Raw genomic sequence first — 15,224 nt, 5'->3', positions numbered from 1 at the left:
AGTATCTACTACTTATTACCTATTTATTTATAAGTTCCTTATATGTTTTTATACATACACTGAATATTGAGGTATGTAGAAATGTGTATAAAATAATAATTCTAATACTTAAAGAAAAAAATTATTTTTTTGTGGAGGGAAACAAGGATGATAGTATTCCCGCGGATTTAAGTAAACCGTTATGGGCACCGAAGGCGAATTCCCACCATCATGTATTCTACCACCTCGCGCATAATCGGCATTAATTATGAAGAAATTAATCCGGCCAAAGTGAGGGGCTTCAAATATTGTGAATAGAAGAAGAGGAGAAAAAACTTTACTAGTAAACGGCGGCACTCAGCGGATTTGAACCCGCAATCACACACAACAAACCAAAGAATCGGAACGCTTCTTAACGCCCACCACCAGCAAAGATCTCAGCGTTGCTGTAGCTAATTTTAGTTTTGGTCATGTGAATGAAATTCTAAACGATTTGTTTTGCTTTGGCAAGTTAAATGTAACGAATTGTAAATTTATTTAAATATTCATTTGGTCGTTTCTCTACAATACTTAATCTCAATACTTTGAAAGCAAAAGTCTCGAAATGGCTAAAGTTTTGTATATTTCCCTGATTTTAATACTTGGGAACTTGATTAATTCGATCAGAATGGATGAACTGGATGGCTATAAATGGTGTTCGGCAACAGCTAATGGATATTGTGTTGACTAATAAACTAATTTATTTAAAATATGTTAACAAATCAACTTTTCGACATTAATTAGTTTATAAAAATATCGAATTTGTTGTCCAAATAAAACTAAACAAAGCAAGTAACGATTTAAAAATCATTGTAAATATCTCACTAAAGTATACTTACATATGTGGTTAAAAATTTAACAAAGACACGGAATTGTAGAGGAATTTTTAAAAGCAAAATGCAGTCAAGTGTGGATGCAGAGGTAAAAATCTAGAAATCTCTGGAATCTCTTTAGTAGACATTGTAATCCTCTCTTATGCCCACTAGTCCAAGCGCACTCAAAGCTATGTGAATGAAGTGGAACGCCGTTTGCTGGAGAAACCAGGTGTCGAAGAGGTTCTTATTATGAATCGTTCCGGTGTGCCCATTAAGACCACCATGCAAAGTCAGGATGCATTGCAGCATGCCTGTTTGTATGACAATTTGCGTGAAAAGTGTTCGGCATTTCTCACTAGGTTGGATCCGCCACAGAAATTGACTTTGCTGCGGGTGCGAACTAAATTACATGAGGTCATGATATTGCCTGATGGTAAAATCACTGTCCTGGTCGTACAGAATCCAGTGGATACATTTTTAAGCAGTCCCATGGATATGCATTAACTCTAGTTCTCCTTAGCTCTTCATTTTTCTTCCTGCAATAAAGACATGTAGCAATGCAAATAACAACACATTATCTTAATCATTTGTCTAAAAACATATGCTTTAACAAAACTTAAGTTCTGTTTTCTTATCTTAATCGCCACACCAAAAAAAATGAAATAGTTTGACTTCAGAACGACAGTTGTCCATAGTCAGGCACTCGATAAACAGCAAAACAAGTCGCAAGAATTATGATGGGAATTGCTTTTATACTCCTAGCCGCACAAGATCAGAGAGTCCTGGCAGATTTGGTAAATGTCACCATGATACACAATATTATGGGCTTTTATACGGGCATAGAAACAACCAAGTTTAATCGTAATTCAAGCAATGCCGATGGCGATCATCAGTTGCTCATGTACATTACTGGTCATCAGTCTTGGCTATTTGTAATATTAGGCCTTTGGATTATCACCATTTGTAAGTATGTGTTTCATTTATATTGATTTCAGGTCATTTCAAGTTTTTGTATATTTTTCTAGGCTTCTTTATATGCAGTTGTTTGTTTTGTAAATGCGAAAAAGGGAAACCCTAACAACCACATATACCACCAATCCAACTAATTTGGACCTACAGGAAATCCATGTTCATGTGTTAGAGCCAAAGCATTTTAGTGACTGTGGCTGTATGTGTTGCCTACATCGACAGCTGGCCAAAGAATTACAAATGAAAACCCAAACAGAACGTTTAGTTAATTGATGGCCTATTTATCTACTATCTAATATTTGTGAAATTGGAAAACAGATCTAAACTTAAGTTTTAAAAATGAAAATAATTTACATACTATGTTGAGGGTAATTTTTGGTTTATAATACATTACATATGTATATTTATATTTGGCTCTAATATTTCATTTTTATGAATAGGAACTTTAAAAACTTCATTGGCTTTCCATAAGTTTTTAACATAGCTAAGACTTTTCAGTTTGGCAATGTTTTGAGATTACATATTTTTGATACCCTTTAAATATAGGTACGGCTTACAGGTGAAATATTAAGTCGAAGAGATGCAAAGTAAATGGCTTCATCTTAAGAGTAAAAATAAATGTTTAAGGGCACTTTCAACTTCAATTCAATTGAACTCTAAACTATCCATTCAATTTATCTTTAGCTTGGCTAGTGTTATGACATCTTCGTTCAAGCGAGATGCATTCAAAGCCATGTTGTTCTTTTTAGCCAACTTGAGCAGAATTTGAAATTCTTTGGCCGTATATGAGTTACGGGATAAGCCAAGCGATTCAATTGATGTCTCAGCAAATTGTTTAATCATTGCATCGCATTCAGTTTTGAATTTTCTATGATGTTCATCGACATCCTCATCATCTGATGATAATGAATTTGTATTTGTCTCCTTCGTCTCGATACCAAATGCTCGAGTCCAAATATTTCGTGAGGATTGATTGTAGTTAGTAATTCGTTTATCCAATTTAAGTATTTCGTCCGATATTTCCTTGTTATTCGGATGCTTTTCTTGAGCCCGAAGAAAATCCGCACGTGCACGATCATATTCACCAAGGGCGGCCAGCGCACGACCATGATGGTAAAGAGATTTTCCAGATGGATTCTCTTTTGTTATGCGATTTAGGGCTTTCATCATGATGCAGACACGTTGTGGTCGGTTTAATTTGTTGTAGCAGACCATTAGATTTTGCTAAAAGTAACAATCATAAATTTAAGAATGCAAATAATTTTACCGACTTACATATAAAGTAATCAGAAGAGTCGTTTGCTTTGTTTCATCGTTATCATCAGCCAGGCGGCAATAGTTGAGTGAACTGATGGCTTTTTCAAAGGCTGTGATTGCACTTTGGTATTTATGACGTTTTACGCAATCTTTTCCATGCAAGTGCATATCTAGTGCTTTGGGATATACAATATGGAACTTATTCTGATCCTCAGGATGCAGCTTCTCAAAAGCTTCGCGATCGCCAACAAGAGTAAAATTCACAACTTCGATTTTGAATAAGCCATCCGCCTTGGGCTTGATTCTGGGCGGGCAACCCAAGTCCCGAAACAACAGATGATACGAAATAATGAATTCGGCCTGCTCAAAGGGATACATTGTGCGTACAGCAGCTTCTAGACCTTCGATGACCATATGTTGGCCAGTTTCAAATTCATATTTGGTTCCACGCAGCAATGACGAGTCAAAGGGAGCACCCTCACCCTCCCAGTAGGCACTATAACGCACAGCTACCCGAGCCTTATCCGGCACCAAGCCAAGCTCCTTCTCACCCTTGCGTGTAATGCGCTTATGAATGTGCTCTGTCAAGGGCACCATAAGGCGTTTTAGTTCCTCAAATGAATGGGTCCAAGGCGAGACGAGCTCTTCATTGTTTACATCCAGCTCATTATCATCGTCGCTGTCATCAATGTCCATCATGTTGAACTCATCTTTCGCAGACGACAGGTCCACTTCGAACTGGGCTCCAGTGTCGATAAGTTCCCTGTAACCAGAGATGCAGTTTAACACGTGCTTAATGAAGCACTTGCAATCCACTTGAATCTTACCCAAATGACACAGGTGTCTTGAGCAGTTGAGTGCCAAATTCACCGTATTTTTCCTCCATCTTAAGTGTACTTCTTCTTCAACAAATAATTACGTCTTTAGCAACAATTAAATCTTTGCCCGCTTTGACAAATATCGATATGCAAACCTATCGACGGTGACGATATCGATAGATAAACTATTGATGGTGACAATATCGATCGTCAAACCTATCGATAGTGACAGATATCGATACTATCGAAAGGCCAAAGGTTACGGCGAATAGTACATTTCGGGCGAACTCGGCCATATGGTTGTTGTTGGATTTGAGAGTCGAGCGAATTGGCGGCAAATTTTTTTGTTATTGTTTGGTTTTTTGTTGTTTTTTGTTTCGTGGGGAGGTGCCAAGCACAATTGCTGAAAAAAAGTCAAGATCAAAATAAACAAATAAGAAATGTTGCGCCCAGCAATGCTTCCTTATTCGCGGACTTTGGGTCGGTCCATGTCCGTATTGGCCAAAGCCCTGCAATATGAGCACCATGGTGAACCATTAGACGTATTGCAATTGGTAGAAAGAAAGGTGGAGAAACCCAAGAATAAACAAGTTCTAGTCAATATACTCGCCTCACCCATCAATCCGGTGGACGTCAATATTATACAGGGTGAGAACTAATCACACAATGACCACCAATGTAATTATAACAATACCTGTGTCCCAGGTAGGTATCCCATAAAGCCGAAATTGCCGACTGTCGCAGGAAGTGAATTCGTAGGCAAGATTATTGACATTGGTGGTGAGGTCAAAGGTCTGCAGAATGGTCAGCATGTTATTCCATTAGTCAATACCGCAGGAGCATGGAGCACTCACACCATATACGAAGAGGATCAGCTCCTAGTCGTGTCCGAGAAAGTAGGTTTAGCTGAAGCAGCCACTATATACATTAATCCCTGTACAGCCTATCGCATGCTCAAAGACTTTGCCCATCTCTCACCTGGGGATACTGTCTTGCATAATGGTGCCAACAGCGCTGTGGGACAGGCTGTGCATCAGTTGTGCCGCGCATGGGGCTTTAAAAGCATTGGGATTGTTCGTGATCGAAAGGAGATAGACATGCTAAGAGATCAAATGAAAAACTTGGGAGCTTCCCTAATACTCACTGAATCAGAGATTCGGACTACCTCTATCTTTAAATCCGGTGAATTCCGTCGTCCCAAACTAGCCTTTAATTGTGTCGGCGGGAAAAAGTGCCACCGAACTGGCTCGTCATCTCGGTAACCATGGCGTTATGGTCACTTATGGTGGCATGTCCCGCGAGCCCATTAAGGTGCCCACTGGTCCATTGATCTTTAAGGACTTGGCATTTAGAGGATTCTCAGTTTCAGATTGGCATACAAGAAACCATGATAAGCCTGAACGTATCCAAATGTTTAAGGACTTGTTAAAACTCATGGAGGATGGAAAATTTGTGGGACCAGAATGTGATATGGTGCCTCTAGAGCAGTTCAAGGAGTCTGCCAAAGCAGCTCTTAGTTTTCAGGGATTTACGGGTAAAAAGTTTATTCTTAATATGAATAATTAAATGTTATAGCTGAAGTAGGCACATCCGCCTATCTACATTGGAAATGTTTGTCTAGTCGCTATTATCTTTTCATTGTACTTGTATGACGCTGCAGTCTTATTCGAAGAGCTGATCTATGTAGATAATAAACAAAGAAAAACTCTAAAAACAAAGAATACAGCATTTGACTATAAGATATTAAAAGTTAAAGTTTTTCTTTTTTTTTACTTTTACAATGATAATAAAGCAAACACTTATGGCATATGTATATGTAAAGTATAATTGTAATATAATAATGGTATAAATCAATATATGTATATGCCAACTGATATTGACGCTTAAACGAAAATAACAATACAAATAGACTAAATAAACGAATAAATGAGGAATGCTAAACAAACATACATATGAATAAATTATTTATAGCTATATATGCACATTAAAGATTTTAATTAATTTCAGAATTCACTTTGTCAGCATTTTTTTTATCTCCTTATTCTGCTTGGTCATCTTAAGGTCGACATCTTTCTCACATTAAGTTTAATTAATTTCAAATCATTTTATCTCCTTATTCCTGGTCATCTTAAGGTCGACATCTTCAATTTTATAGTTCATATTGTCGAGCAGATCATTTTGGGATTCAATCTCAGTACCCAGATCGGTGGCCAAGAATTTTAAGCGTGAAAGATTATCGCACATTTCATCAAGATTGGAATCTATTTGGGCCTGGAAGGGATTGCCCCGTTGCTGTTGCATTGATGCACTGCTTGAACTGGCCTCACTACGTAGACGACTTACTGGATGATTGTCATAACGCTGCGCTGCTGAAGTCGCTTGAGACTGTGGAGCAGGTCTGCTGCTACCGCTGGCTATATTGGAATTTGCTTCTTGCGAAGATGTTTGACTACCTGTTGGTGAGGCGGTGGCCGTCGGAGGCTGATCACGATTTCCAGATAAATAGTTTTTCAGGCCACCAAAAACGCTTTTCAAACCATTTAAATGACGTTGACTAAATCGTAGAGTGGACTGAATTTCATCCAAATGTTGCGAGGTCTTTTCCAATTGTTCCCGTTGCTTGGCCAGCTCCACCGCCGTGGCCTTGCCCACTTCCTCAGTTTCATAGAGCAACCCTGAATGATAATAAAAACAATTAGTTAGATCCTCCCCTTATATTATGTAAATCTCAATGTCGTTACCTAAACTTTTATTTGTCGAGTCCAGAGTACGTTGCTCGATTGCTCTACGCTTTTCAGCGTAAGCCTGACGCTGGGCAGCTATGGAGGAGGCAGTGGGGGAGTCTTCGTCACCATCGTCGTTATCATTCTCGAATGGATTTGTGCTGCGTTGGCTCTGGCTGGGCTTGGGGCGAGTGTTCTTGAGAAACAAATCATCATCCACATCAGCTAATTTATCAAAGTCATCGGTGAAATGATTATTAACAGGCTGCAAGTAATTGTTGGCCATGATATGGGGCGAAAATAAAAAACTTAAGCTATTTTATTAATTTATTTTTTGTGTGTTGGTGTTGCCAGATGTTTTCCCACTAATTTCTCTTGATCTGGCAGCACCTGGTAAAACTAATAAAATGCTATCGATTTTCGTCATCGATTTTTGTGCCATCGCAAAAAACGTTCTTTAGGAGTATTAAAAAAACCATGTCCTTGCTGTATAAAATAAGCCGGTCCGTTAGCAGGACTTGCCCCTGCCACATGAGAATTAGGCAATTATCGGTGGCTCAAACCCTGCTAAATAGTGAAGCCGCAAATGTTAGTGGAACATCTGACCAGCCGGAAAAAGGAGGATTTGCCAAAGCATTTGAGAAGTACACTGCTCCAGCAGCACCAGAGCTGCCCCCAGAGGATAATCAGACCTTTGCCTCACTGCTACGCCAATCCAAGTTCATAGACGTAAGTGAAAACCAATAACTCAGCTCCAACTGTTCCAAAAATGTTTATATAATATACACTTCTATTTGCAGTTGGGCAGTGCTGAGGGCAAGGTGGTGAATGGAAAAATCTTTCATGTGGTGGGTGATGATCTGTATATAGACTTTGGTTGGAAATTTCATTGTGTATGCACACGACCAGCTAAGAATGGCAGGTAAGTAACCGAGTGGTATCTGGTATTCGGTTTTTTAATTACGGTCTTATCTGCAGTGACTATGTGCGTGGAGCTCGAGTTCGCCTTCGTGTCAAGGATCTGGAGCTGTCTACAAAATTTTTGGGCTCTTCAAAGGATATCACAATTTTGGAAGCTGATTGTCACTTACTAGGATTGATCAATTCGCCTGCTACACGAACAGCGACAACAACAACAAAACAAACGCCTAAAATTGACATTGAAAGTTTACTATAAAAAATGTTAATCTACAAATTATTAAACAAAAAACAAATTATTGATTGTTATCAAGTAATGTCCAGTTCTCTTGTAAACTGAAACACTTCATAATGATGATTTAGCTCCTTTACCGTATGCAACTGGAAGCGTGTGAGAAGTGCTCCATTGTCTGATGTCTTGAGAAAAAAAATGCGCTTGGCACGACTGTGTACCAACGCCATGGAGCACATGAGGCAGGGTTCCTGAAGCAAATAGACGTCATAGCCAGTACAGAGATAGGGTCCGTATTTGGAAAGATTATCAGTACCCGCAATGGGATCACTACTCTGTCGGTTAACCTCTGCTCCGCATAGCAAATGCACAAAAGCGTTACTTCTTTTAAGGTACTCGTAGTAGTTCTTGGGTATGCCACTTAATTTTTCACCTGGCTCCTCTACAAATTGTTCAGTCGTAGTTAGAGCTCCCCCTTTCTGACTTCGTGCCACAAAATCCACCAAAGACATGGGACAATGTTCATGATTTTTAGAGTCCATTTGTGAACCAGCTATGGCCACTATACTGGGACCACGAGGATCCACACAAATGCCCACTGGCTGCTCTGAGTTTATCTCTGTGGACAGCTTCTGGAGCAACTGAGCCATTTGGTTGTGAAAAGTTCTTTGATTAGCGGAGAAATTGCTACCATTCTGCAGGGATTCGTAGTAGTGATCGGGATGAAATTTACAAGGCCAGTACTTAAGCATCTTCTCATATTGTGTTCTCAAGCGTGGGCCAATGGAGGGCACTTCCACCACTTGAATTTGTCGTAGCACAGCCTGGAGAACTTCCTCACTGAAAGCAAAACGTTCCAGGTGCTGCTCCAGTGTGTCCTCTATGTCGGATGTAGGGCATAACAGTACATTTCTGTCATTAACCCGTTTTAAATGCTGGAAATGAGGCAGTTTCTGGGAGAGCTCTTTGATTACAATCTGCAATTGCTGTTTACTTTCCAGCTGGCAAGAGTAGGCAGACACAAGGGGTATATCCTTGGAATAGTCATCGGAGAGAATAGCTTTTATTCCTATGGATGGCTCCAGACGTTTTAACCGTTTTGAAGGCGGCGGAGCAGGTGCCTCCTTCAGCTCCATGTTTTCGTTATGGTTGGCTGAAGCGTCCACCAATCTGGCAGCATTGTTGACTGCATTAATATGACACTACATATACCCGATGCGATGGCTAACCAACACTGCTTTACTGTCTGTTATACTAGCGCTCGTAACAAATTTCAAAATGGAATTCGTTAAAGGCTAAAGTCTGCACAAACTATTTGTTAGTACTTTGTAACCGATTAGTATACATTAACAAAATCTGTTTTTTTTTTCTGCAGTTTCTATTCGCGTGTCATATGGGCATAAGGGAGTATATGACGTAGTGTGCGCAAATCCTTTTCGCAAGGAAATTCCAAGATCTGGTAGCTCACTTTTGCAATTAGAAGAAAAAAGATGTAAAAATCTCGCCCAGATTTGGAGTTTATTACCACTTTTCATTTTAATCACTCATCACAACCCACCCAAATCCACCTGCACAACCACAACGTCGCCACCACTTACCACCGCCAAATAAAACCACCGAGATGGATCACAATGAGATCTCCATGTGTCTCGATGTCAAACTGGATACACACGACAAGCGGGCGCTGGCCCTGCGCTATAAGACATGGACCAGATGTCAGGTAAAAATTGAAGCCATCAAATGTGTGCCCTGCTTCTTGCGTCTGAGTTTCCAAGAAGAACATCCCGATCGGTCCGAGAAATTTAATGAGTCTGCAAAACTGCTAAGCATTTCTGTTAACGTTCCTGGCGTCAGTATAAGTTTGGCCACCTCGCGCACCAAGCAGCACTCATATGGACTATTTTGGATGCAGAATCGTCGTGATTGTTTTATATACTTTGCCTTGGAAACGGAACTGGCTTGTCGTCGGCACATGAAATGGGTAAAGAAATCCATTAAAAATCTTGAACTCTATCGCCAGGTATTTCTCGAGCAACGACGACTGAGTCGTATACCAAGACCCTTGCCCAATTTACCTGAAAGCAGTCATTTGGATTCGAGCAATATTTCCGCTCGCGTCTCACAAATCTATGAGGAAATCTTTGATGGTAGTCGCATCTCCAGAGCTTCCCTGGCCTCAGGCATCTATGAGGAGATGAAGCCGTCCAAAGAAATGGAAACACCTACTCCTCCGCCCTTGCCCCAAGCGCATCCCTATCGCAAGAGGATCAACACTTTCGAGTGTAATCAGCCAGGTTTGAGTGAGATTCCTCGTTGCTCCACCAACCCCGAGTCGGAAATGGCCAAGAAAAAGAAGTATAAGAATATGTTGGATAACATCTTTGGAAGTGGCAAGCAAAAACAGGAGGAAGAGAAAGTCATTCTCTATGAGAATGCCCCAACTCCGCCATTGAAACGTTCTAGTGTGAATCAATTGAATAAATCACAACGTAATAGCTTCTCCAGTCCTGATCTCTCCAAGCTCAATTTTTTGGACACTTTTGGTGAGGCTTTTCTTACCACCAATGAGTCAGTCAGCGATGTGGAGCTCAACATAAGCTTGGATGAGTCGGCCATCGAGCCTGTGGATGATAAGGAAACAAGACAGCAATTGGTGGCTGAGATTGCTCGGCATTTGATCACCAAAGCCGATTCCCTTGAGAGTTTAAATGTGTCCGAGCAGTTGCCGCACAACTTTAATTTCTCTGCCTGTAATACATCCACAATTAATCTAATTGGCGCCCATGGAGCGGTCCCTCATAGTAGTCTGGTGAAGAATAAGAATAAGATTTTGGTAGACGATCTCACCGGTTACTGTGTGATGGCTCCCATCAAAAAAAAAGATGAGCAGGAGGGTGTTGCAGTTCCACCACAAATAAGTACAGGCAGTACCGGTTCATCCACATCTTCGGGTTACTCTACCAAATCGTATACCTCATCTTCAAGCAGTTGTCACGTAAACACAGAGGAGCAACAATTGCAGCAGCAGCAGGTGCTTCAACCGCCGACTACCACAAATAAATCCTTAACATTGACTAATGAAAGTGCCATCTATGAGCCCATGCATAATGCCAGCTCCTTAAATAACACTGACGTATTGGTATCCGGCAATGGTTTTGCCGAGCATCTTTATGAGAATTTGCTGGCCATCAAAGCGGCCCAAGAACTGGAACAGCAAACGGGTCAAGTACAATTTGGCTTAAGCTCCAGCACACCCACCGAATCTCCGTTGCTTCCAACTTTGCCTCAAAAGGGTACACCCAAAAATATGTCCAGTGTCAGCCAGGCGGAACAGGCCGAGGAGGATTACTATCAAACGCCTAGGAAATCCATTATTAGTATTGACGATAAGGTACCCTCTTATTATCCCAATAGCTGTGATTCCCTCAAATCGAAGCGCCATCATCATCCATCATCGAATCTCCGTCATTTGGTTGGCTCTAAATTAAGTCGTCAGCGTAAAGAGAATCTATATATATCATCGCCACAGCAAATTATTGAACAACGCCATAAGACTAAGAGTTTCAACAACAAAAAGACTGCCGCCCATAAAATTTCCGAGGGTGTTTATGCCGTTACCCATGCCGGCAAGCGTCCAACTAGCTCCAACAGCAACAACAATAATAATAACAATAATAATAATATTAACGAAAATGATCTAATGATGGAAAGATCAGCAGGAGGAGATGTCTTAAATTTAAGTCTACTCAAGAATATTGACTTCAAATTCGATGATAGCCAAGAGAAAGGATCGTCTCCTAAGCCACAAGAGCAACTAGTTGAAGTGGCCACCGAAGACAAGGGAGATGATTATGAGAATTGCTATCAGGCAGCCGAACAGGCCACACGTCTGCTTCAGAAATATGCAACTTTGGCCAAATTTGGTAATTCACCAAGTAAAGTGGCAAAGGATAAGCAACTCCTTGCACCAGCACCGCCTATGACACAATCGGTGGTCTCGAGTGAAACTGGTGTAGTTGGAGCAGGAGGAGCCACATCATCAACTGGTAATACCAAGAAGTTTGCATCATTGCCGCGTTTCAAGAAAATCGATTTCTCTCCCCTGAGAATGCGAATAAATAATGTTCTACAACGAAACTCACCATCGCCGCAGCAGTAATTAGTTACTAAGATTGAAAATAATCCACCGTATAACGCTTAATACTCTACTCGTATTATATCATTTAATTACGGACACAAATTGGATCGTTGTATCCGTTTTTTGTGCTGTCCAAATGCAAAGTTATGTTTATCTTGTGATTGTTCAACAAGTTGTTTTATTAATTTATTTTAATCAATGTATGTAATACGCTTAATGCCCCCAACCTTCCTCCTCTCCATCATCAATGGATATAGCTTTTAATCGATGTTGATCTATGCTTAGTCCCCTATCTGATAATTATTGTATTAAGTATAAGAAAAGTCATCATATCAAGTAAACTTTAATTAAGTATTAATTATATATGTCTATGCTCAATTTTTTAAAACAAATCCAAGGCAACCGACGCTTTTATACGAATTATACAAACAAACAAAAGAAATTTACACATATACTAGATATTAAAACTGCTCTATTGTTGATTAATTTAGAGAAACAAATTTAGGTTTTAGTTAAGAAACAAATTTTAGAAAACGCTTTATACACACGAAATTGTAATCAATGCTTTTTGGCTTCGCGTAAACACATATCACAGAAAAGAAAATGAATTCAATTAGTTAAAACTACATTTATAAATTTATAAAATTATCAACAATTTGCATATTGCAAAACGCTTCATACATCTTTAGCGCAATTAATGCTCAATTGTACCGTGACTAAATTGTAAGCTTAATAAAGAAAAACAAAATCATTTTATATGCCAGCTGCAAAAACCAACGCAAATTGAATTTGTTTCAATCATTAAAAAGGTAACAAATTGCTTTTTTTTAGGGTGTTTGAGAAAGGTCTTTTCTACTAATAAATCATTTTACCCAAGTTATCTAAAACACATTTTGTAGTAAAGTACAAAAACACAACAAAATTTTAACAAGTTTTAAATTGCGCGCCATCCACGTAAAAGATCAAAAGAATTTGGCATTTTTGTGTAAAACGGTCCCACTAAACAGCTGCGTGTAAAGAAAAAAATATTTTTTCCTTGAAATGCGTAGCTAGTAAACAAAGAGCCTACCGATTCGTCAAATTCAAGATTAACCAAACAGTCAAACAGATAGAAGAAGTGGCCCTAATGAGTATCGATTCATATATCCAAACCCTTAACTCAACCCTACAGACCATCGCCCAACAAGTGGAGAAGTTTGCTGGCGTTGCTCTAGAAGCTGCAGTTAAATTGGGATCTGAACCTTTTATTGTAGACTTTTCCAGCCCCATTGAGTTTACCCCATTGCAGTCGACATTGCTGAAAGTGTTGTTGGTTCTGGTGCTTGGTACGTGTGTATTAATTGGTTACTCCTGGGCCACCTACGGTCAAGTAATAACCGAGAAGTTTGTCAAGCCAAGTAAGTTTTGGATTAGATACATATCTTATTTGGAATATGTATTAGGATACATCATGTTATACCATTTAAGGCACGCTTAAGGAAATCGAGGAGCTTAAATTATCTGTGGCCAAATTGAAATTGCCCAAAGAACATTCGCCGAGAATCTAAACTAAAAAAAAACCGTTACAACAGCAACAACAATGTCTAAGATAAAGCGTTTCTTTTCGAAAAAGAAGGAGGAGGCCGCCTTTAAGGTAAGTCCCGATTGTTACCATCTTCCAGCGATTTGTTGTTCTTTATCATTTTACAATTCCAGCTTAAGTTAGGAGGCAGTTCAATGGGAGCAGGCCATAAGTTGAATGCTCCGAAGCCGGAGGCAGCTCCTAGCGGTTCACGTCATAAGCACGAGGCATATGTCCCACCCAAACGGAACGAGCTAAGTAATGAGGCACGAGCCGCTGCTAATGCAGCGTTGAATCGCATTGAAAAGAAGGACTCGCGGGAATTTAACACTTCACTGGCCGCCATTAAGGCTCAAGCTAAGCGGGAACTAGAGGCCGAACGTCGTCAAAAAGAGGATTTGGCTAATGCCGCATCAGGCTGCATATCCACTACGAGTACTTCGTCTGGCGGGGACAATCGCAATTTGGCCTGTCAAGGTGTCTTCTTCCGCTGCCCACTAATTGGTGACGAGGTTTTGGAGAAAAAGTTATGGAAAGCGAGGATTAAGGAATTTCTTTACCAACAACTGGAGACAGATCGTGGCCTTACTGCCTGCCTGATCATACATAATTGCAATATTAAAGAGAAAGCAGAGGATTGTGTAGCTACCTTGATTAGGTATTTTGAAAATCTCATCAAGAATCCGGATGAGGAAAAATTCTGCAAAATTCGCATGTCAAATAAGATCTTCAGTGACAAGGTGCGATATGTCGAGGGAGCTTTGGATGTTCTACAGGCAGCCGGCTTTCGCGAAGTGCAGATTGATGACGAACCCTTCCTATTGTGGGACAAAGAAAACCTGGAGGAAGGTCTCGATCTGCCCACTTTAGTAGATGCTTTAAAGAACTCGGAGCTAATACACTTGGAGTTGGATCGTAATATTAAGGTGTTGTTGCCTTCCCAGGCCCGACGTGTCGTTTTACCCGATGATTTCTATAGGATCTCGCCGGAGGAAATTAAAAAGGAGCAGCAAATGCGAGCCGAGGCAATTGAAAGTGCCCAGATTCTAAAGACCAAGGCCATGCGTGAGCGTGAGGAGCAGCGTAATTTGCGCATGTATCGCTATAGTCTCGTTAGGGTCAAGTTTCCCAATGGTCTCTATATACAGGTGAGTCATTCAATTAAGTAATCAGCCCATGACTCATATACTCTTTTTCTAGGGCACTTTCAATGTTTATGAGAAAATTTCCGACATATTTGAATTTGTACAGTCTTGCCTGGCTGATGAGACACTGGAATTCAATCTTATAGCCACCAGTGAGGGCAAATTTAGCGATGAAGATATGGAAAAGACTCTATATGACTGCAAGTAAGTATCTTAGTTGTATTTTTCCCATTTTGAAACACGTTAACATATATTTTTAAATTTGTAGACTCATTCCAAATATTCTTTTGCTGTTCAACGTTCCTGGAATGCCAACCCCAGCGGCAGCTGATCTTAACTTTTTGAAAGAGGAGCTACTTATGCTTGTTCAATCCATGTAAATTAATTTTTGCATTGATAAAATAATTTATATAGTCCCCCCCTATTTAAAAGTTTTCACATATTTAAGTTATATAAAGATGTTGTTATTATTTATTGCTTTCTATTCAAAAATTCAAATATAAGCACATGTTTCAAAATAATTGCAAACACTACGACTAAAACCAAAAACTTTTTAATTTTAAATTAAAATTTTGCGGGACTATCTTTTTTTTCAACAGTGCAAAAGACAACGGACGTATCATTTGCGAG

General features: G+C 39.8%; 9 protein-coding genes across 9 annotated transcripts; 6 read left to right on the top strand and 3 right to left on the bottom strand.

The window, feature by feature from the left end:
- Nucleotides 1-567: 567 nt before the first annotated feature.
- LOC137577780 (dynein light chain roadblock-type 1) lies at nucleotides 568-1,403 on the top strand. Its single transcript, XM_068291327.1, has 2 exons — nucleotides 568-939; nucleotides 1,005-1,403. Exons 1-2 carry the CDS (start codon nucleotides 916-918, stop codon nucleotides 1,335-1,337), a joined length of 357 nt encoding a protein of 118 aa, XP_068147428.1. The 5' UTR covers nucleotides 568-915; the 3' UTR covers nucleotides 1,338-1,403.
- Nucleotides 1,404-2,174: 771 nt separating this feature from the next.
- On the bottom strand, nucleotides 2,175-4,045 carry shu (shutdown). Its single transcript, XM_068289395.1, has 3 exons — nucleotides 3,887-4,045; nucleotides 3,078-3,822; nucleotides 2,175-3,026 (listed from the first exon to the last, which is right to left on the bottom strand). The coding sequence occupies exons 1-3, from the start codon at nucleotides 3,943-3,945 to the stop codon at nucleotides 2,472-2,474; spliced, it is 1,359 nt and encodes a 452-aa protein (XP_068145496.1). The 5' UTR covers nucleotides 3,946-4,045; the 3' UTR covers nucleotides 2,175-2,471.
- A 191-nt stretch (nucleotides 4,046-4,236) lies between these two features.
- Nucleotides 4,237-5,805, top strand: LOC137576836 (enoyl-[acyl-carrier-protein] reductase, mitochondrial-like). The gene is given in 3 exon segments (XM_068290162.1): nucleotides 4,237-4,525; nucleotides 4,583-5,100; nucleotides 5,102-5,805. Coding segments are annotated over 3 exon segments (1,068 nt in total). The 5' UTR covers nucleotides 4,237-4,317; the 3' UTR covers nucleotides 5,444-5,805.
- Snap29 (Synaptosomal-associated protein 29kDa) lies at nucleotides 5,685-6,968 on the bottom strand. The gene is made up of 3 exons (XM_068290164.1): nucleotides 6,619-6,968; nucleotides 6,011-6,552; nucleotides 5,685-5,938 (listed from the first exon to the last, which is right to left on the bottom strand). The coding sequence occupies exons 1-3, from the start codon at nucleotides 6,884-6,886 to the stop codon at nucleotides 5,888-5,890; spliced, it is 861 nt and encodes a 286-aa protein (XP_068146265.1). The 5' UTR covers nucleotides 6,887-6,968; the 3' UTR covers nucleotides 5,685-5,887.
- Nucleotides 6,969-7,021: 53 nt separating this feature from the next.
- Nucleotides 7,022-7,835, top strand: mRpS28 (mitochondrial ribosomal protein S28). Its single transcript, XM_068290165.1, has 3 exons — nucleotides 7,022-7,329; nucleotides 7,401-7,522; nucleotides 7,579-7,835. Exons 1-3 carry the CDS (start codon nucleotides 7,078-7,080, stop codon nucleotides 7,775-7,777), a joined length of 573 nt encoding a protein of 190 aa, XP_068146266.1. The 5' UTR covers nucleotides 7,022-7,077; the 3' UTR covers nucleotides 7,778-7,835.
- LOC137576837 (probable inactive tRNA-specific adenosine deaminase-like protein 3) lies at nucleotides 7,750-8,928 on the bottom strand. The gene has a single exon (XM_068290163.1). The coding sequence runs from the start codon at nucleotides 8,884-8,886 to the stop codon at nucleotides 7,828-7,830; it is 1,059 nt and encodes a 352-aa protein (XP_068146264.1). The 5' UTR covers nucleotides 8,887-8,928; the 3' UTR covers nucleotides 7,750-7,827.
- A 259-nt stretch (nucleotides 8,929-9,187) lies between these two features.
- sced (scrambled) lies at nucleotides 9,188-12,671 on the top strand. The gene has a single exon (XM_068289314.1). It carries the CDS (start codon nucleotides 9,372-9,374, stop codon nucleotides 11,907-11,909), a length of 2,538 nt encoding a protein of 845 aa, XP_068145415.1. The 5' UTR covers nucleotides 9,188-9,371; the 3' UTR covers nucleotides 11,910-12,671.
- A 145-nt stretch (nucleotides 12,672-12,816) lies between these two features.
- Nucleotides 12,817-13,496, top strand: LOC137576299 (uncharacterized). Its single transcript, XM_068289316.1, has 2 exons — nucleotides 12,817-13,285; nucleotides 13,356-13,496. The coding sequence occupies exons 1-2, from the start codon at nucleotides 13,015-13,017 to the stop codon at nucleotides 13,433-13,435; spliced, it is 351 nt and encodes a 116-aa protein (XP_068145417.1). The 5' UTR covers nucleotides 12,817-13,014; the 3' UTR covers nucleotides 13,436-13,496.
- Nucleotides 13,380-15,051, top strand: Gint3 (GDI interacting protein 3). Its single transcript, XM_068289315.1, has 4 exons — nucleotides 13,380-13,521; nucleotides 13,584-14,597; nucleotides 14,650-14,798; nucleotides 14,863-15,051. Exons 1-4 carry the CDS (start codon nucleotides 13,468-13,470, stop codon nucleotides 14,972-14,974), a joined length of 1,329 nt encoding a protein of 442 aa, XP_068145416.1. The 5' UTR covers nucleotides 13,380-13,467; the 3' UTR covers nucleotides 14,975-15,051.
- The last annotated feature ends 173 nt before the right edge of the window (nucleotides 15,052-15,224 follow it).

Source organism: Drosophila tropicalis, unplaced genomic scaffold (assembly GCF_018151085.1).
Source record: "Drosophila tropicalis isolate 14030-0801.00 unplaced genomic scaffold, ASM1815108v1 contig_593, whole genome shotgun sequence".
Taxonomy (NCBI): Eukaryota; Metazoa; Arthropoda; class Insecta; order Diptera; family Drosophilidae; genus Drosophila; species Drosophila tropicalis.
This window is presented reverse-complemented; position numbering and strand designations above follow the sequence as displayed.